The 21,763-nt window shown below is 48.6% G+C and overlaps 1 protein-coding gene across 2 annotated transcripts in view; it reads right to left on the bottom strand.

Moving 5' to 3' along the window:
* Slc6a5 (solute carrier family 6 member 5) overlaps positions 1-21,763 on the bottom strand; it is a 47,569-nt gene that overhangs the window by 6,883 nt on the left and 18,923 nt on the right. For both annotated transcript variants that reach the window (XM_021200316.2, XM_021200313.2), the window contains 8 exons: positions 20,882-21,014; positions 15,605-15,739; positions 13,532-13,635; positions 9,937-10,061; positions 6,215-6,327; positions 5,323-5,454; positions 3,735-3,834; positions 652-752 (listed from right to left, as the gene is read on the bottom strand). In XM_021200316.2, coding sequence (XP_021055975.1) covers positions 652-752; positions 3,735-3,834; positions 5,323-5,454; positions 6,215-6,327; positions 9,937-10,061; positions 13,532-13,635; positions 15,605-15,739; positions 20,882-21,014 — 943 coding nt within the window. The remainder of the gene's footprint in view (positions 1-651; positions 753-3,734; positions 3,835-5,322; positions 5,455-6,214; positions 6,328-9,936; positions 10,062-13,531; positions 13,636-15,604; positions 15,740-20,881; positions 21,015-21,763) is intronic.

Below are 21,763 nucleotides of genomic sequence, written 5' to 3'. Positions count from 1 at the left end.
CATGTAAGGAGATAGTAGAAGAACCCCTTTTCTGAAAAGTGGAAAGCTAGATGGGCACGAACAAACACAGGTGCCATCATTTCTCTCTGCCTTTGACTGGATGTACCCAGCTGCTTCAAGCTCCTGATAGTGGCTTCCCCACTATGATGAACAACAACCTAGAATTATAAGTGGAAATAAACCCTTTTGTCCCCTGAGCTGGTTTTGTTAGGTTGTCTTATCATGGCAACTGTAAAGGAAAGAGAACATTCCCCTTCTGCAAGACAACGATAATTACACCAGCCTGGCAGGACTGCTGAGAGAGAGCTCTGAACACCAATCACCCAGAACAAAATCTGAACCATGGTAAATGTGTGGTCTGCATGACTGTTGACTGCTATCTGCTAGCACAAGAGGCAGACGGATATAATGTGTGTGCTCTACACAGATGTGCTGACATCTCTTGATCAGTCCTAGCTCCATCCCTGACCAGCCAGTACCTGAAGTTCAGTTCCTTCACCTTTCTGGCCTACAGTATACTCACCTGGAAGACAAGGCCAATGCCCATCCCACCAGCTCCCCAGCCTCACCAGGAGGCACACATGTGTTCAAAGGTAAAACACCGCCATGCAGGAGAGGCAGCATCTGTGAGAGAAAGCAGTTGGCCCTTACAGTTAAAATGGTCGGTGTGACGAATGCCCAGCAGACTTTCCAGAAAATGTTGGGCTGGAATCCAATCATCATCTCGATGTCTTCACAGAACCTCTGCAAGCCTGCAGAGAGAGAGCAGAGGCCATGTGTGAGGTGCAGTGGGCAGGGGTAGGCGGGGGGGGGGGGAGCCCCTCACCCAACAACCTTGGCTTAGGAAGAACCCAACTTAGGTCGCCAGACAGACTGTTTCCCTGAGACAGGAGACCATCAGACAGATAACTCACTGCCAGGGACACTGGGGCTAACTGAATGTTGAAATAGATACTAAACGCTCTGCAGTGAGGTTCAGAGCTGTCATGGCAACATCTCCAGGGCTTAGTTCCAGGTCCCTTGGCAGTGGCATGTGCATGGGCTTGGTCTGCTTGAGGACAAGTCTAGCAGAGGGAAAAGATTTTGGTAAACCAAGAGACCATATTATAAAAGGCTCGGCCCTGAGCACGTCTCTCACCCTCTGGAGAACATTGCCATTGTATCCACCTTACTCTGCCTGGAGTCTGGTGATGGCTACAGGTGAAAAGCAATGTAAATCTCAAGTGTCCAGCACTCACTCAAGCTGGACCTGACTGACGGTTGTCTGTCTGACCGCTCTGAAACCTCACTAAAGCAAAATGTAAAGGAGGCGGTTCTTCACCCGTAGAGCCACCCTCCTGGCCACCTCTTCGTTTAGGAGGGCGTCGGAATGCTGCTTCGGAGGCAAGGCACTGATATCAGAAGTGGAACCCATCAGAAATGGGGGTTCAATGTGCAAACGGGACCTGATAGCTTCCTGAGTACAAGTCTCCCTGTTGCAGTGGCCCCCAGACTTCCTAATGCTGCGACCCTTTAATACAGTGGCCTGTATTGTGGTAACCCCCACCCCCGCCATAAAATTATTTCATTGCTACTTGATAACTGTGATTTTGCTACTGTTATAAATTGTAATGTAAATATCGGTGTGTTCCGATGGCCAGAAGCAACTCCTGTGAAAGGCTCAACCCTCGGACGGGGTTGCAGCCCACAGGTTGAGGACCACTGCTGTATTAGGGATGTCTAAAAACACATCCTGGTGTATCCAAGACGTGCTCCTCACAGAGAAGGAGGCCCTGATCTACTGATGACCATGACCAAACCGCAAGTTCATATGGCCAACACGGAAAACCTAGAGAGTTCTCCAAAAAAAAAAAAAAAAAAAACCTAAAAATAGAGGTTAACAGAGTACCAGGAAAGTTAGCATAGCCCAGTCACGGAGGCACGTGGGGTTTGCTTATTCCTTCACAGCCAGATTTGCTTAGGGTTTGGGAGAGGCGATTTCACTTCTAAAATTAGGCATATTAAAAGGTGCCTGGTTTAATTGCTTTCAAGCCTTGCTGAAGAGGCCTGTTTTGCCAGAAAGGGCTTTGGGAATGTGCCTTTTGTGGCCACTGGCGGTGGGAACTGGGTAAAAGGAGCCTGTGCTCGTGGGCATGGCTGCAGACAAACTATAAGTGAAGCCCCCTGATTTTTGCAGCAATCAAACCCTTCCCCAAAATGGGGAGATGGCCTCGAGTCTTATAAAAACTCCTCTTCAACTCTCATCTGTACGTGATCGCAAGACTGGAGAGATGGTTCTGTGGTTAAGAGCACATACAGCTTTTATAAAGATCCTTCCCCTCCCCTCCCCAGCACTCACACCAGGTGGCTCACAGCCACCCCTAACTCCAGCTCCAGGAGATCTGATGCACTCTTCTAACCTCCACGCCTGCGCATAACACTGGTGCACGTAGCCGTACTCAGACACGCATGCGCATAACACTGGTGCACGTAGCCGTACTCAGACATACATACACTGCCCACGAGATTTTCTTTGCTTTCTTTTGTTCTGTTCTGTTTGATTTTTTGAGACAGGGTTTCTCGGTGTAGTCCTCTGGCTATCCAGGAACTCACTCTGTAGCCCAGGCTGGCTGCCAACCTCTGCCTCCCCATTGCTAGATTTAAAGGCAGGTGCCACCGTGCTCAGTAATTTTTTAAATTAATAATTGTACCCTCTTCCTGTTTCTAGGGTGAATACATTTTACATGAAAGATTTTCATTTTCTATCCTGATTTTCTGCTCTATTTTATTTCTCTTTTATTTTAATGTGATTTCCAGGAAATCCAATAACTTTTGCATACCTGTCAGTATGAGACCAACAATCAAGACACTCTTCACAGGGCACACAGAAGTTAGGGAGTGTGATGTCCCCATTTTAGAGGTCAGAGCTCTGCAAATACTTCTAGCCTCCTCACACGATGATCTGGGGGCAGCTCTATTCCAAACAATTCATTTCACTTATTTTTCTCTTAGGACAAAATTGCTATCTCTTCGCTGACTGCAATACTATTAGATCATTGAACCCTGAAAGTTGTATTTCCCTAATAGTTGCTATGTGGCCTTATCCAGTGGCCATGCTAAGGTGTCTAATCACAAAGGAGTCAGCAGTACCTGAGCCAAACTGGACAGACTAACCAGGAAGCCCCTGATGTGACCTCAAGGACACATACTTGTGCACAAAGGATGGAGATGGCTGCCATCCTTTATCCTTGATAATAGCTCTAGTGGATGGGGTGCGTGTTGCTATGGTGATGGCAGAACTAGTAAACCATTAGGGAACTGAAAGTTTCTGTGCTGGGAAAAATCTTAGATACTGTATGGCAAGTTCCCCCCAGGTGCTTATCAAGAATGGAAGGCTCTATGATCAAGCGGCCTTTGGTACCCTGGGGCTGTGGGGAGCCACCCTTCACCTCAAGCACATGGGCACTGATACTGCCAACGCGGAGAATAATTCCACACCAGCAAAGGAGCCCACTGGCCACAGGCATTAACTGTGCCAGCCCATACCCAAAACCAGGCCCTTCAACCTTCTGGCACACACTGCTAAGATTCACGGTCAGGCACCTTTGGTTTCTCATTCAATTTCCCGACAGTGAATCTGAGGCAAGCTCAGTAGTAGAGGCATTGCAACCCTTTAAATATGGGGTCCATACTTGTCAGCAAGGCCTGCCATGAACTCTGGCTCGCCCATGGCAACAGGCAGAGGGTCCCCTTACCATACACATAGGAGATGCCAACAAGCTCAAATATGGCGATGATGACAAGGGCGTAGGAGGCAGCATAGGTGTCCACGAGCTGAAACATGTAGATTCCACCCTAGCAGGAGAGAGATAACAGCCACCATCGGATAGGACCCCGTGGCCCGGTTCCAGCTTCCCACCTATAATAGCCCCTCTTCTCCCTCCTGAGACCTATACCTGGACAAGGCATGTAAACTGGAGACTTGTCCAGCTTAACAGACACATCCCTCAATGACCTCTGAGGGGATCAATAAAGCACAAAAAGCGGGCTAAATATCCTTTTTTTTTTTCCCAAGGTGAAGGTCACCCTCTGAGGGAGCTGTGAGAGCAGCCTCCTGGCTTCATATTTGCTGTGAGCTGTCAACGACCACTTCTACCCGTGTAGATGCACTTGACTGACCCTCATGTGACCTTTAGCTATGGCTGTATTTACTTTAGCATCACCTGAACAGGAGCCTCGTTGAGGAATTCTCCTGACTGCCTTCATTCGCTTGGGAAGACCCACTCTGAATGCAGTTGGCACCCTTGGGAAGGGCCCAGATGTAAAAGGTCACAGAAGAAGGAAGAGTGCCTGATCTTTCTCAGCCTGGCCTTCCCTCTCAGCTCAGAGTTAATTTACTTTGTTGCCGCTGTCTCCTATGCTGATATCCCAAGCAGCCTTTCCAGGTTCCCAAGGTAAACCGAGCTCTCCAGGAACCCTCCGGCCTTCAGCAGCAGACATAGACAGCTTGGGTCACCAAGTCTCATGGACTAAGTAACTATTGGGTTCTCAGCCCCTCAGATGTGAGACAGCTGTTGTGGATGTGGCATAGGCTGATCCCTATCAGTTCTGTCTCTCTAGAGAACCCTGACTAATTGGGCTTTCTTCACACCGATCTCTCTCTCTCTCTCTCTCTCTCTCTCTCTCTCTCTCTCTCTCTCTCTGCTTTGCTTTGAAATCTCCCTCTAACAGATGAGGCTTGGAGGCCATCTCATTCCTCCACCACTTTATAAATACAGGAACTAAGGCCCAGAGGAGGGGATGGTTCAAGGTCACAGAGACAGCAAATACGGCGTATGCCCTGAGTGTCACCATGTAATTTGCCAACACATTCAAGACTAGGAAAAACCTCAAGTGACATTCTTGGAAATTTGGCTGGTGGATAAATCTGGCCGTTCCTGTTCTCTGTTTTCTTTAAGTAGGACACACCTGTCTTATTGGCTCAAGAAGAGTACATCTCAATTATGAAGATACTAGGGGCCTTGCTAGGAGCCAAGATGACATATTTCCACGTGTGGTCAGAATCATCATTGAGCTCGTGCCATCTATGGAAATGACAGGGATTTGGCTCTGGTTGAGAGGTCTGCGGAATGCAAATACAGGGATAGACAGCCATCACAGGTCCTCCACCTGCGCCACATGGGGATTATGCCTGCAGGCTCTCAGCTGATGACAGACAGCCATTATACGTCTTGCACCTGACCCACGATCACCTGTGCAGGGTAGGCTCTTACCCAAGAGTGACTGTTGGACAGTCAGTCTACGTGCCCCACCGCATCTGGTCCATGCAGAGAGAACTCTCACCTGTGTGATCATAGGGAAGCCCATAATGAAGAAGCAGATGCAGCAGCCCAGGGTGAACACAGGCTTGTGTGTGCGCAGATACTTGGGAAACTCATCCGAGATGGAGGTCACGATGGTCTCAATGGTAGCAAACTGAAAGAGTACCGGGACAAAAGCGTTTGAGCTCAACTATCCCCCTAAAAAAGCCCTCTCCAAAGTGCTGTGTGTGTCACTAGGGAAATCTGCGCTTGGGCTCTGTCTGGTTTTTAGAGCGCCATTCCATTGATGGGTCTAAATAGCCTACCTGGATGCCAACACACAAAGTTGGGAGAACTCAAGCAGTGCATGAACTCCAGAAACTACCCCCCCAAAGCCCGAGGGAATCACTCACAATCATCTTAGCTTCGTTTCGTATTCATGAGATGTAAATTCCTCTGCTCTAGTTATCGACCATTTGATCTCCTACTTGAGGGAGAGCCCATTTTGCACCCAGTGACTAAACTCTGAGCACCTGTCGGCATGATTTGTAGTAGGTTCAGCCTCAAAGTAATTCTCCTGAAATTGACTTCATAGTATCTCATTCCTTATGCTGCCCTACCGAGTTCATGTTGGCAAGATGATGCCAAGGACGAAGGATGCAGGCTAAAACTTGGCGTGGAGAACAGAAAGAGGGAATGGAAAAGAGATACGGATTAAGTTTTTTTTTTCTTAGAGAGAGAGAGAGAGAGAGAGAGAGAGAGAGAGAGAGAGAGACTGTGACTCTAGATGGGTCCCTCACCATCCAGACATTACTCAAAAGATGCTTCAAAGTAACCCATAAGCCTAAGCCTTTTCTGCAGGCTAGACCTGGGATGATGGAAAGTGGAGTCTTTAAAGGGTTTAAGAGGAAGGGATGGGAGAGACGGGAACTCACCATGGTGTCAAGTCCAAGCGTGAGAAGCATCAGGAAAAAGATGATGGCCCAGAATGGAGAGAGAGGCAGCCTGGTTAAGGCCTCTGGGTAAACCACAAATGCAATGCCTGGCCCTGGAAAAGGCAAGAGAGATGGCGTCAGGGAAGTCCTGCTCAAAGCCCCTCTACCCACAGCCTTCCCTCCACTGAGATCCTGAACGATTTCACAGGTCATAGGTTCGTTCCACTGTCTGTTATTTATGCTCATCTCTGCTCATCAGACCACGCTACCTCCCATGCAAATACTAAGAAACTACTTGCTTTTATTTGAATGGAGGCGAAGATAATTCTGGTAGAATTGCTGATATTGAGCCCTGAGGGGTACCTGGCAGTGTCTGAAGGCAGTTTTGTTTCTCACAAATGGGATGAGGTGGGATAATTTGATGATCCATTCTTTCAACTTGACAGGATCGAAAGTCACCTAGGGAACAATCCTCTGGGCGTGTCTGTGAACGAGTCTCTGTGTTGGGCTAACCGCATGGATAGCACCATCCATGAGCCAGGGTCCCAGGATGAATAAGGAGAAAGTGAGCTGAGCACAGCGCGCTCTCTCTCTCTCTCTCTCTCTCTCTCTCTCTCTCTCTCTCTCTCTCTGTCTCTCTCTCTCTCTCTGTGTGTGTGTGTGTGTGTGTGCGCATTTCCTGACTGCAGAGGAAATGTGACCATATGCAGCAAGTACCAGTCCTCATACCTTCCCCCAGGTGAGAAATGCATCTCCTCAAACTGTTAGCCAGATAAACCCTCCTTCCTTGATTCTGTTGATTTTGTCAGCATTTTGTCACAGCAAGAAGAAAAGAAACTCATGCAGAAACCTACTTAAATTAGAAAGCAGTGGCACACACCCCAGAAGTGGGAGGGGAGCAATGGCTTCCTAAGAGTACCATATACTGTGGGGGCTAGGGGAGGCTGTGCCTGAGTCCTTTCAACATGCAGGTGCCCAGCATCCAGAAGAGGGCATCAGCTCCCCTGGGACTTGGTTGCAGGCAGTTGTGAGCTACCTGGCAAAGGTACTGGGAATTGAACTCTGGTCTTCTGAAAGAACAGCCGGTGTTCTTAACTGCTGTGCCATTTCTCCCGCCAGCAAAACAGCACTTTTTTTGAAACTGGAGTTGCACAAGGCCTCAGGGTGCTTAAACTATAGAAGCTTGAAAATACCCCCTGTCCTATACATTTATTGAACAGACTGTAGAGCCAGTCTCCAAGGGCTCCTTATGTGACCACATAAAAGAAAAAGTCTGTATTAAACAACGGTTGAAACACAGACCCAGAAAGCCAGCCTGGGAGGCTGACACAAAGGCCCGGGATGGTCATCACCTGGGGACTTAACTGTGGTGCTTGAATACCATTCTACCCTTTGGGTATTACTGCTTCAAAGGAGGGTCGATAATGCTGACAGGCCACACCTCATTATGATGCTGTTTCTGACTAGCCCTCAGAGCACAGTGTTTGCACCAGCAGTTGTCTTGAATACAGACATGCTGGGTACTGCTCAGCTAGGCTGGGGTGCAGCCGACCCCACGCATCGCTCTACACACATTCTGCGGAGCCTTCTTGGGACAGAAGAAGACGTAAGTCTAAGTCCAAGGGGAAACAGACTTAAGAAGAACAGTTAGAATGTGTGTGAGCTCCCCGCATAGAGTCTCACCAACATGGCTGCCTAAACATGATCTGGGTAAGGACAGCGATGGGCGTGCCAGAGAAGACAGGAAAAATCACGAGGCTTCAACCCTACACAAAAAACTGAGAGTGGGAGACACAGTCTTCCCCAGGGAAGACCGTACCAACTGGTTATCCAATACCAAAGGGTCTAACCTGAAAACACCCGTGTACAAGCAATATCATACAGCTTATTTTTAGGAATATATTTGTATATACATGCAATAGCCATTGATGGAAAGAGGCCATACATTTGAAAGAGAGCAAGGAGGGCTACATGGGAGGAAAGGGAAGGGGAAGCGTATATATAATCTCAAAAATAAGAGAGACAATAACATGTATAATAAATAAAATTTTTCAAAGAATTTTCCAAGACCCACAAGGGGTCTTAGAAGAGGTCCTAAGACTCAGGGACCCTTCTGGACTCCCGTGCCTGAGTTAGATGTGATTTTCTTCCTGTAAAACGGAGGGAGTAAACCAGCTATGGAAAGGGGGAATTTCAGAGGGACATGCTGGAAATGTCTACTGCTTTGCATATGGAAGATACACAGATCTAACCTGGGTGTTAATGGCACCTGTCCTCTCCGGGCCTCACTGGGTCAGGAGACAGCTCGGGGCAGCTAGCTAGCCTAAGTGGCCTGTGTCCCACCCCACCCCACCCCAAAAATACTATTTTTATCAGTTCATCCCCTAGTTCCCAACAAGATAGGTTTGATGGTTATTTTGTTTTGTTTTAGAAACCAAAATGCCTCAGATGTTCTAGAAAGTGGGACAGAAACTATCAGCCTCAATGGCTCCTCTAAAAGAAATTGAGGTTACAGAACAGCTAGGGGTGGCTCTGTGCCTGAGGATATGGCCTTTGTAGCATCTCCTGCCTCACAGAGAATAGGGAAATTCTCAGCCAGGAAAAGCACTCCACAGCCCACTGATATGGAACCAACATCTCTGGGGGCTCACACTCTCTCCAGGGAGAGATAATGATACCCCTGGGATATGCTGGAGCCTTAACTCTTTGAGGCTGTATTGGCACAAGTGGAAGCAGTGATGAATTATGCCCGGTGAACAGGAAGAGACTGAGCCATCCCTCCAAAAAGGTGACCTTCTGGAACTTGGCTCTGCTGTGTGCCAACTCTGAAAATCATGGGGAATCACTTGAAGGACAACTGCCAGACAAGCCTCCCACCTCAGGGACATGCCTCTTTGCACCCACCCATCACAGTCCCCACACACTGAAGCTCATATGCCTAGTCAGTCCAGCCATAATAATCAGCAATCTCCACAATGAAGCACACACCCCCCCGCTCCCCCAGTGGCCACAAACCTGCAATACCCTAATCCTCTGTAGAACCAGGCAGAGTGGAAATAAGGTTAATAAAAATCGCAAATGCTCCCTCTGCAAATGCTGTCCTGGAAATAATGTAAGTTGAATGTATTCAAATGAAGGCTCCTTACAAACTCGAGGGCACTATGCAAATGTTAGCATCATTTGGGTGCAGCGTAAACATTTATCCCACACTCCCACCTCCACTACCCATCCAACCTTGCCACTCGCTGGGGAGAAAACTGCAGGGTGGCAATGCTAACTAAGCAGAAAGTCGTGAGAACATACTTGACCTAACAATTAGGAAAGTGGTTCGTAAGGACCAGGCTCCCTGAAGTCCAGTTGGAGCTCATTTAGCACCAGCCCTCAGCTTCTACAGCACTGTAGAGCCAGAAACAGGGCTGTGGGCTGCCTAATGACTCCCCTGCTCATGCCTAACTGATACAACGGGCACAGCCCTGACCCAGACAGGCTGGAGCAAGTTTAAGAGAGCAAGGAAGAGGAAGAGAGAACAGGCTGAAAACAATCTGTCTTAGGCCGGCTCTAGCTCTTTGTTGAGCTTCCCAATGGAGCCTGTCTTGCTCACTCTGTCAAGACACTTGAGCACCCCACCTCAATCTATCTAAGTTCCGAACAGAACAAATCAGAAACTTGTGAGGCAAGCCAGGAACCTGTCCTGGGACAGCAGGGTGACAACTGTCCTGTACCTTGGTCAGCCACATTCTCAATATTGACTTTGCGCTCGTTGGCCATGAAGCCGATGACAGAGAAGATGACGAACCCGGCAAAGATGCTAGTGGCGCTGTTGGTGCAGGTTACAATTAACGTGTCCCTGGAAGGAAGAGACCAGAGTTTGAGGTTAGGTGAGCTTCGTGAGTAGGAAGGGACCGAGAAGGACAAATATGTGCCATGTATCTGTGTGCCCACGTGCATGCAGGACCATCTATGGACACATTGTCCACACACACATGCATCCGAGGAGAGAAGCAAGCAGTCCTGAGCACAGACGCCCTTCTGTCAATCCAAAATGCCTCAAAGACTCAAACGTTATTTTTCCTAAAGCAGTGTACTTTCTAACTATAATCTAAACACTCATTCTTATTTCCACAGATAAGCACATAGCTCTCACCCCTCATCAAAGAGTTGTCTTTTTTCAACAAATGGAAACCATCTGAGAAAGCAGAGCATAGCTGGCTTTGAGGTGCTGGTCTCCAATTCCCCAACTGATACATCTACAACACAACTTTTACTCCCAAGGCTTCAAGACTGTCACAGAAGAGGGGGCAGAAAGCTTGTCAGGGTTAAAGGACCAGCTCTTCTAGCAATGTCTTCTAGCAATAAAAAGACACAAAGTGAAGGGAGGAGGGGAGGAGGAGGTAGGCTTGGGAGGAGGGGTGAAATACAAGTGATTGAAATACATTATATAACACTCTCGTAGAATCAATAAAGATATTATATATTATTCTATGTCACAATATTATAATGGCCCCACCTGGGACCTCTGGGGGAAACTCTAGTTTCTTATCCTTAAGACAGGGTCACAACTAATTCACAGTGGCTAAATGCTCATGTCTTCCCCCAAATTAGTATGATGAAGCTCAGTCCCCAGGGTGCTCATATTACGAGGCAGGGCCTTGGAAGAATGGTTTCATCCAGTGACTAAGACGCTGCCCTCATGAAAGAGGCTGTGAGATGTGTGCTGCTCTGAGGCCTACTCGTATGGAGCAGCAAGGGACCAACTAAAACCTGGAGAGAGACCCCATCAGATACTGAATCTCCTAGCACCTTGATCTTGGACTTCCAAAATATGAGCAATAAACTTCTGTTGTTTATAAATTACCCAATGTGAAGTATTCTTGCAATAATAGCCCCAAAATGACTATAATATCAAGATAGGAGATAATCCAGCCATCACAGTAACCAAGGAGAGTTCTGACACTCCGTATGAGGAACCCACTAGGAGGAATAGAAGGCAGTGGGACATTGAAATTACATCAGAATTATGATGGCAGCCTAGGACTAGGGCTCACAGGGCTGAAAAGAGCAAGAGAAACAATGGGGGCAGAGGCATCACTGCCTTTGACTTAAAACAGTGGTTCTCAGCCTGCAGGTCATGACCCCTTTGGCAAACCTCTATCTCTAAAAAATATTTACACTACAATTCCTAACAGGCAAAATTACAAAGTATAAAAATTAAAAATTATGAAGTAGCAGCTGTGGTGGTTTGAATATGCTTGGCTCATGGGAAGTGACACTATTAGTAGTTGTGGCCTTGTTGGAGGAAGTGTATCACTGAGCGGGTGGGCTTTGAAGCTCTGCCCAGTGTGGAAGAGGTCAGTCTTTTCCTGGTTGCCTTCCAAACAAGATACAGAACTCTCAGCACCAATGTCTTCCATATTCCTACTAAGATGGCCCATTAAGCCCCCCTTAAAGCATTCTGCCACTTTTCAAATCCAAAGTCCCAAAATCCACGTTTCTCCACACCAAAACATAGTCAGGTCTATCACAGCAATACCCAACTCCCTGGTACCAACTTTTATTTTATTGCATGAAAAGACGCCATGACCAAGGCAACTCTAATAAAGGACAGCATTTAATTGGGACTGGCTTATAGGTTCAGAGGTTCAGTCTGTTATCATTATGGAAGGAAGCATGGCAGCATCTAGGCAGACATGGTGCTGGAGGAGCTGAGAGTTCTACAAATTGATCAGAAGGCAACCAGGAGAAGACTGACTCTTCCACACTGGGCAAAGCTTCAAAGCTCACCCCCTCAGTGATGCACTTCCTCCAACAAGGTCACCTCTCCTAACAGTACCACTTCCCATGAGCCAAGAATATTCAAATCACCAAAGAAACTAAAAATGTTTACAGTTGAGGGTCAATACAACATGAGGAATTGTATTAAAAGGTCACAGCATTAGGAAGGTTGAGGACCACTGTTCTAGAGCCTTCTGCTGGTAACACGGATAGGTGTTTGCAGCCTGCCCAAGGCTCAAATGTGAGGTCACAGGAAAAAGGGAGGAGCGTTAGGCCTACATTAAAATCCTGGCCTTCCTCCTCCCCTTCCTCTTCTTCCTCCCCTTCCTCCCCCTCCTGTTCCCCCTCCTTCCCTTTCTAACCTGCCCCCTTTGTTGGTAGCAACCACTTGCAAATTTGAATGAAAGCAAACTTCCTACAGTAGCGCTTATGACCTAACTACCCATCCAAGACTAACCCTACAGTCTCCATGCATTACCCAAACAAACCTGACCCTACAGTCTCCATACATGGTTGCTAGTATGCTTCATGTATAACCTAAAATGACCCTGAGCAGTTCACTCCCCTTCCTATACTGTAATGGTGGCAGTGACTTCACCTCTTTTTCAGGGGCTGCGGACACAGAACAAAGTGACCTCTGCACCCCACTCAGCCCCACCACAGAGCCAGTGTGAAGGAAACATCTGCCCTGTAGACCCCTGAGCTACCTAAAGAGCAAACGGAGGCAGGCGGTTCCATGGATTTCTTGGTAGTGAGACAGAATTTGAATAACTTTCTAGCTCTCAGCCGGGGTCTCTGCTCTGATGCCATGCAGCCTCATTTCTTATGAGGCACACAGCAGTGCTTTACCCTCTGATGGCCTTCAGACCAGTTGGCCTTGGTAGCTGCTGAGCAGTGTGACCAAAACTGTTCAAAGGCCTGAGTCTGGCATCTGAACCTATCCTTCAAGGAAACTATGAGCTAAAATTGTGCACCCTGAGTCTAGCGCCTTGATTCTGAATGATGGTAGTGACTGTTGTTGCTTACTGAGTACCCACTATGTCCAAAATACCCTGTGGTAACTGGATGCATCACCTCTTACACACAAGACATTGCACTCTGAACTCTATAGATGAGAAAACAGATGTCCAAAAGGGCCACATCCTTGCATTTGTAGCAAATAGCAAAGCTATCCTCAAATGCCCCCTAGCTCCATGCTGTCCCTTCCTCTGCATCAGGCCATCTTTCCCTCTTGAAATCGAGTGATCAGTGACCTTACTATACATGTGACTACTCCATGACTGTATACATGGACTTCTACAGGACACAACTAGCCACTGGGACCCACTCCAAAGAGACACTGCATCCAGTAGGTAGCCACTGAGCCCCCACTCAGGGCCCTGGTCAGTGGGGTCAGCTGAGATGAAGGAGTAAGTGACCAGGCATTGTCCAGCCACTCCTCCTGAGCCCAGGGTGACTCTATAACTCTGCCTCGGGTGTGTGCCGAGGCTTTGCTTTGCTCAGTTTGCTGGCCTGCAGCCTCTGGATTGGAATGTCCACACGTACCTGTAGCAGTTGTTGTGGAATTTGTTGTAAGAGGAAAGAGTGATGAGCCCTCCCCAGGCCGCAGACAGAGAGAAGAAAATCTGAGTGGCCGCGTCCTTCCACACCTGGGAAGAAGAAAGAGAGTCAGGTCACTGAGAGAGTCCAACCTCCGGTGACATGCTTGACACCATGCCACCTCCCCACATGAATCGGAGGTGACTGGGGACAAGAGAGCTGAGAGTGCACAACAGAAGCTATGAATCTCTTGTTCTTGAAGCTAAGGCAGGACTTAGCTAGGAGATTCTAACTCTGTGTAATCGAAGGAAGGATTAAGATAATGGATGTGCAGACTTTCTGAGTGGACGAGGAAAACGTCTGCTGGGTGGATGCGGCCTTTACCAGCCTTGCACTTGAAATCTACCTTTGCATCCAGGTTACCCAGCCCACCACATCACACCAGACAGAACAGGATGATGGCCCTCTCTCAAAGCGCTTACCCACCCAAAGAACAATCTGTGACACCAAAATATAGTCACGGATTCAAAACAAAAACCCTTTTTAACTGACAGTCTTATACTTTAGGATAACTGCCAGAACCTGAGCTTCACACAAATAAATAAAAATTTTAATGTACTTAAAATAATGCAAAGGTAGATTTCAAGTGTGAGACTGGTTAAAACCCACATCCACCCAGCACCCATTTCTTGTCTGCCCCAAAACAATGCTTTGATTGGTTGAAAATCAGTCCAGCTTCTCCAGAGTGTCCAGAGGCTCGAGTGGGGAAGACTAAGCTTGTCACTTAGTCTCTGGCCAATTGTGTGAAAATCAATTATTATGTGGAACCTTTGCAGTCTCTGCTCTTTGAAAGAGGAAGGCTGCCTCTCTCTGCCTCGGCTCTCACATGTGCTGCCTGGAATGGTGGTGTGATGGTGGGTGCTACATCATTTCTCGGGATCTGGTCACTAAGGATGGAGAGGAAGAAAGACCAGACCCTTGATCCCTTGTGACGTCACAGAGGGTTGAACTGGCCTTTGACCAGCAACCAGCAACTGTTATCTTGTTTATGCTGTCATTACCTGGACTCTTTGTGGTATGTGCATCCAAACTCAATCCTTGGCATGAGTTTTTGATGTACCCTTGGAAATGCAGTTTTGAAAATTCATCTGCAGTTACACACTCACCCTTCACAGGGAGGGATGTGTGTGAGGGTGAATTTTTTTAGAGTGTGATGTCCATACACCTGACCCACAGAGAAAGTTCAAGTATCCGCTGGTCCCACATCTGTGTTCAGGAAATATGCAAATGTGTCTGGGGCCTTTAAAATCAAAGAGCTGCTTGTGTTCTAATTTTCCAACCAGCAGCACTCTGCCTCTGGCACGCTATACTTAGTAAGGAATAAGTGATGTGCAGGTGGCCCAAAGCTATCAAAGGATCCCCGTTGTACTAGCTAGGGTTTTGTATGTCAACTTGACACAAGCTGGGGTTATCACAGAGAAAAGAGCCTCCCTTGAGAAAATGCCTCCACAAGATTTGGTTGTAAGTCATTTTCTCAATTAGTGATGGGGGGGGGCATTGTGGGTGGCACCATCCCTGGGCTGGGAGTCTTGTGTTCTATAAGAGAGCAAGCTGAGCAAGCCAGGGGAAGCAAGGTAAAATGGCCTCTGTATTAGCTCCTGCTTCCTGACCTACTTGGGTTCCAGTCCTGACTTCCTTTGGTGATGAACAGCAATGTGGAAGAGTAAGCTGAATAAACCCTTGCCTCTCCAACTTGCTTCTTGATCATGGTGTTTGTGCGGGAATAGAAACCCTGACTAAGACACTCATCTTCATTAGGGCCCAGGCTGCAACTGCAGATGGAAAGCTGCTACTTCAGAATCTGAAAGCGCTTAGCAACCTGATCATCATCCTAGCACACCAAGATCTCCCAGACCTGAAGATGTAGCCATGGGAACCCCAAAGGGGAAGGGAAGGCTGCCCCCAGCTGCTCCACATCCAGGAGAGTGGTCTAACTTGAGAGTGTCTCACTCCCAGACACACACACACACACACACCACCCCTGCTGCCAGTCTGCTATAAACAGAGTAATGAGCCCACCGTGGCATCCGTGAGTTTTTCCCACTTAGGTGTGATGAAGTACCAGATGCCGGCTCCAGCTCCAGGCAGGGTGACTCCTCGAATGAGGAGGATGACCAGGACAACATAAGGGAACGTGGCTGTGAAGTACACCACCTGCAAGAGCAGAGGGTGGAGAGGCAGGTGAGCAGCATTCCTGAGGACATCACTGAACTAAGGTGACAGGGTACCTGTCACCCTAATGTTTGCTCATGTGGAGCTGAACAGACACAGTTCACCAGCCCAACAGTGAGGTCTTCCCAAGCTCTGACAGCACTGGAGACCCACGCAAGACACTGGAGCCAGGGTCAGATGGAGAAAAACAGAGGGTACTCGCCTTCCTGTCTTGTCAATCAAGCCTCACGGTGAAGAAAGCATCCAGCCACGAGGCCCAAGGCTTTGGGCTAAGGCAGCCAGGACACAGGAGACTGGGAGATGTCCCCCTGCCCAGCTACCAAGTGATCAACAGTGCAAGAAGCCATAAATAGGGATGGAGGCAAAAATACCTACCCCATCTCTGCTGGAGGGCCCAAATACCACCATCAGAGTTAAAACACTTTGGCTTATACCTGCCATCCTGGCTTACACAGAAACCCTAGGTAAAACGGCCTCACAGGGTGAAGAGATTGTGATTCTAAAATTAGACACATTCCTATACAAACGTTATCCAATCTCTGATCCTGAAGTTTGGTCATGGGCAAGCTCCAAAGGCCTCTGAACCTGTTTATATATCTGTAATACGGGTACAGAGTACCTGTCCTAAAACAACACATAGGATTATACAAGCTGCTGTGTGGAAGCAGGCACAGGCCCTGGCCATAAGAGGACTGTTAAATACACCTAAGTTCCACAGGCACCTCCGGAGGATTTCTGGTGAACTGACTCTGCTATATGGAGAGGGGATACATAATGGAAAGGACCCAGTATCTGCACAGGGGCTGAACAGTCAGCCATAGGAAACTTGTGGGACTCAAGGGAAGCATATCATGCCCAGCCTGGGAGTGTCTGAAGGATTCATGGAGATATCACTCAAGCTGGGTCTCAGAGCAGGAAGGCAATCGCGAAGAGTCCAGGCAAGCAGGCAAGGGGAAGGAGTGGAGATGGTGGGTGAGGCAGGAACTGGGAAGTGATGCTCTGACTATTCACTTCTAGGATGGCAGAAGGTCACAGGTGGAAAGATGGGTAGCTAGAGGTGCGGGAGGAGGTCAGAGCACAGGATGCCCAAAGTGCAAACAGGTAGTTGTAGCTTCTGGAAGAGATGGAGGGACTGAGTGAAGGAACATCTGGAGGAAACATTAGCAGAACGTAGGGATGTGCTGGATGAGGATAAGTTAGGAGTACTTTCTTTCCTGTCAATCAAGCCTCAAGGTGAAGGGGGGGTGCTTGAGATTGAGATTTAGTAGATCGTGGGCAGCTGGGACTAGGCCTGGCTTGCTATAAAAGGGACTGTTGGGCAGAGCCTAGAAGGAACGCCAACAGAGGTGGCAAACTGTGCCTGCTCAGCTCCACAGTCACAGGGTCTAGAGTTTAAATCCTGACTCCTCCACTTATGAGCTGGGTTGCTTTGGGAAGTGGCTAAACCTCTCTGGATGTAAGTGCCAATACCTGCAGGTGGTAAGAGATGCTAATGTCCCTCACAGAGTACTGGGAGGAGCATGATGGGACAATCAAAGGAGAAGAGGATTGAGAGCCACAATTTACCACAACGGTAAATTGTCAATCATTGAAACACCCTGCCTATGTGGCTCCAGCCCAGAAGGGTCTGACCACCTCTTTCCACCTGTACCACTACACAGATGTAACATCAGTCACTTTGCCCTTCTGGTCCCAGAGATGAGGTAGTGCCCACAGCCAGCCCCTCTGTGGTGATTTGAATACGCTTGGCCCAGGGAGTGGCACTATTGGGAGGTGTGACCTTGTTGGAGGAAGTGTGTCACTGTGGGGGTGGGCTTTGAGACCTTCCTTTTAGCTGCTTGAGAACCAGCTTTCTCCTGTTTGACTTTGGAACATGATGTAGAACTTTCTACCCCTCCAGCCCATGTCTGCCTGGATTCTGCCCTGCTCCTGCCTTGATGATAGTGGACTGAACCTCGGAACCTGTAAGCCAGCCCTGGTTAAATGTTGTCGTTTATAAGAGTTACCTTGGCTATGATGTCTCTGCACAGCAATGGAAACCCTAAGATACCCTCCTACATCTCCAAACTTGCTCCTCTTCTCTTAACGTCTAAAGAAAAAGGGAAGACCCTGCATCTGCACACAGACACTCTGAAACCCCAAGAATATGTGACACCTTGAGAGAGAGGGAAAAAAATATCACTCTACCTCAGGCTGACCAGACTGACCTCCCCACTGTGAGATGAGCCTGGAAGAAGAGCTGCTACCAGGCAAGGCATGGTCACAGCCAGGCTCACTTCTCACCTTCACCAGGGAAGGAGCAGCAGAGGACACCTGACCGGGGGCTGATGGGAAGGAAAGCCCACAGGAGGACCACAGAGGAGAAGAGACTTCCTAGTCCATGGGGGCTACAGGGGGGGATCATCAAGACCCCTCCCTCTCACTTGACGTCAGCCTGGTCAGCTGAGCCAGCTGTTCCCACAGAGCTGTTGTGACATGAGTCTTATTTTGCAGAGAAAGCTGAGGTCTGGGCTGAACATCTCACAGAGGATTAAATATCTCACTCGTGGACTTCCAGCTTGAACCAAGGTCCAAACCTGAAGCCACTCCAAAGCCATTACTTCCATTAGGGTCATTCTGTGAACTGACAAGCCAGAACTGGAGCTGGGTGCTAACAGCAGGCAAGGAGGTGCCTAGGATGCATGCCTTCAGGAGGTGCCACTTGCAGGGACCTACAAGCCCGTGTGAGTGTCTCCTTGAGGGTACAGGGGACATTCGGGACACCCTTTGAAATGTAAATGAAGAAAATATCTAATAAAATAAGTTAAAAGAAAAATCACACCTTGGGTACTTCCTCACCTACCCCGGCACATGGCCCCATTGGTAGGTGGCCCTGTTCCTTTGCTTCCTGGTGAACCGAGAGGGGAAATATTTGGCTTACACCTCGGACCTGAGGGAGGAACAGTTGGAGGTTTTCTGCAAGCTGCTTGTCTGGGTCAGGCGGGCTCCCGCCTGCACCTGCTTCCTATGGTCGGTCAGAGCTGACTGTGAGCAGTAATGAAGCGTGCTTGGCAGGAAGGAGGATGCCTGGATCACCTGGCCCTTGCAGGCACCCTCCTCCTCACCGAAGGGACCCCACACAGACAGCTAATTAGGTTCCTTGCACTTGCAGGCAGAGCAGCCCCCCGGGAGCCAGGCTACCCGCCTGTGACCTTCAGACCCTTCAGGCTGACTAGTGAGTGACCTGTGGAGTTCTAACAGCTCAAAGGCCACGGCTCCAAAGGGCCAACTTTGTCCCCTCGGGTCCTGCACAGGAGGAACAGAGCTCACATCACAGCAGGGAAAGAGGCATCTCTGTAGGACAGGGCTTTGCTGGTGGAATCTCCACTGTGAACAGCTCAGTCCCACATTCTCTCTGGCTCTCAAATAACTTTGATTCACATCAGTAAAACCCGGGGCAGAATAAGACGCTTCAGTTCACCATTTCTGGTAGCAGTCCTCATTTTAAAGGGGAAAAAAAAATAGACATCTCCACTGATCTTTGATTGGAAACTTTCCTTGGTGAGCCAGCATTAGTGTGGCAGTTGTCAATGACAAGCCTACATGCTCCAAACTGCTTTAAACTTCCTGTTCCCTGAAGCCTATGAAATCTACCCCCAAAGATTAAATCCTAATCACTTGAAAGAGCTAGCTGTAATGCCGCTCCACCAACAGCACAGATGAAAGGAAATTTAAAGAATCTTTTTTTTTTTTTTTTTTTGGTTTTTCAAGACATGGTTTCTCTGTGTAGCCCTGGCTGTCCTGGAACTCACTCTGTAGTCCAGACTGGCCTCGAACTCAGAAATCCGCCTGCCTCTGCCTCCTGAGTGCTGGGATTAAAGGCGTGTGCCACCACGCACGGCTTAAAGAATCTTAAGAGGCTAGGTGTGCTGGTGTACACTCAGAGGCAGCGCTTAGGAGGTAGAGACAGGCGGGTCTCTGTGAGTTCAAGGCTCACCTGGTCTGTCTAGCAAGTTCTAAGACAGCCAGGACTGCACAGTGATGCCCCGACTCAGAAAACAAACAAACAGAAAGAACCTTACAGAATACTGATTTTAATCCTGGATTTTGTAAATGAGCACAATAAGGCCCAGTGCATCCTGGGGCTTTCCAAAGTCACAATGATAAATAGAGCTGAGACAGGCTAGGCGAACCGATAGTCTGATACTTCATGTCAATGGGGACCCGTGGTTCTCTACTCCTAATAGCAAAAGAAAGAGAAAGCCGTGTAGATTCTAGGTTTTGCAGTGAGTTAGACCCATGTTCAAATGCCCCTGCTGCCACTGACCAGCAGTATGACAGTGGGAATAGGGGACCCACATGGCAGGTGCTGTGAAACTGACGTACTGATGCATGTGGAGAAATCAGCTGGTGCTCCACACAGAGCTCTCCACAAGATACCAACTCATCCTGATTTCCCAGTGAGGTCACGGTTTCTGAGATGCCAACAGGGATTACCATTAGTCTAGTAGCCATTTTATAACAAAGTGAAAGAAACTAGCTGGCCCTTTTAAAGACCTGGCCATAGACTAGGTATTTTACACGCATTCTTACACCCGATGGCAATCCCACAGGGTATGGGCTACCATCCCCAGGATAGGGGGTTGAGGATTAAGGAACAAATTCCCAAGGTTTTCTAGCTTGTCAGAGTTACACAGCTAGCAACTGCATCCTCTCCACTGGGCCATAGTCAAGCCACATCATCTCCATCTCCAGCCTGTGGGACTTTTGCTGAGCAGATGCTTGGCCAGCTGTGCTAAGCATCCTTCGAAAATGGAGCTGCCATTCAGCTCGGGTCCAGCCCATGCGAGGCAAGCGCATCAGGAAAGCACAGGGGACCCTGGACATGGCTGTGTGGTCCCTTCAGCATTCCGCATCTTCCTATAGCCCCCACATCCTGAACCAGTGGGGTCCTCAGGCCTCCATCCCAGCTCCCATTTTACAGATTGGTAAACAGATCTTAGAGAATGCAATAGGCCCTGATAGCTCCTTTGGCAAGTGCTCAGACAGAACAGTGTGGGAACTAGAGGACCTTAAACACCTGCCAGCCCAACATCTTTCACCTTCAAACAGAAAACAGAAGGTCAGGCAAAGCCAAGTTCTTACCTTTCCTGATGACTTAATTCCTTTAGCCAGCGATGCATACACAATCACCCAAGCCAGGAAAAGGCAGAAGGCCAAGGGCCACCGGATCTCACCCGGGTATTCAATCCCCGCAGAAATCTTCAGCACAAAATACCTAAAAAAATCAGAGCAATAGAAGAGGGAGAAAGGGAGGGAGGAAGAGGGGAGGGGGGAGAGGGGGAGGGAGGGAGGGTGGAAGGGAGTGGAGGAGAAGAGAAGTGAAGATCTGCAAGCTTCAACCTCGCATCAGAGCATCAGAGCTGGGAGATTTTAGGACACCCAGCACCTCCCACAGCCTGTGAGCAGAGAGACTGGTGGGCCTGGCTCTTGCCTAAAGCTGTCTACTTACTGAGCATTTGCGGATCTCTTTAACTGAGCTGGAAGGTCTTGTGTGATCAGTGGATTGATTTTGTAAAAGACAGTTGGCACTATTCACTGGAGTTGCCACTCTAAAAAAAGTACAACTGTAATCTCAACACTTAGGATGTGGAGGCAGGAGGATCAGGAATGTAGGGTCATTCTCAGATGAATAGTAAATTCAAGCCCAGCCTGGACTACATGAGAGCCCCCCTCAAAAAAAAAAAGTCAAATAATAAACAAAATGAAAGATGTATAATAGAAATTCTGAAGTGGGGGCTTGGGAGATTGCTCAGTGGTCAGAGTGCTGACTCCACAATCCTGAAGAGAGGAGTCTGGAGCCCAGCAGCCACATGAGGAGCCCAGCAGCCACATGAGGAGCCCAGCAGCCACATGAGGAGCCCAGCAGCCACATGAGGAGCCCAGAGGCCACATGAGGAGCCCAGCAGCCACATGAGGAGCCCAGAGGCCACATGAGGAGCCCAGCGGCCACATGAGGAGCCCAGC

The sequence above is a fragment of the Mus pahari genome, chromosome 1, assembly GCF_900095145.1.
Source record: "Mus pahari chromosome 1, PAHARI_EIJ_v1.1, whole genome shotgun sequence".
Taxonomy (NCBI): Eukaryota; Metazoa; Chordata; class Mammalia; order Rodentia; family Muridae; genus Mus; species Mus pahari.
Note: the sequence above shows the minus strand (reverse complement) of the source record. Positions and strands in the feature narration are given on the sequence as shown.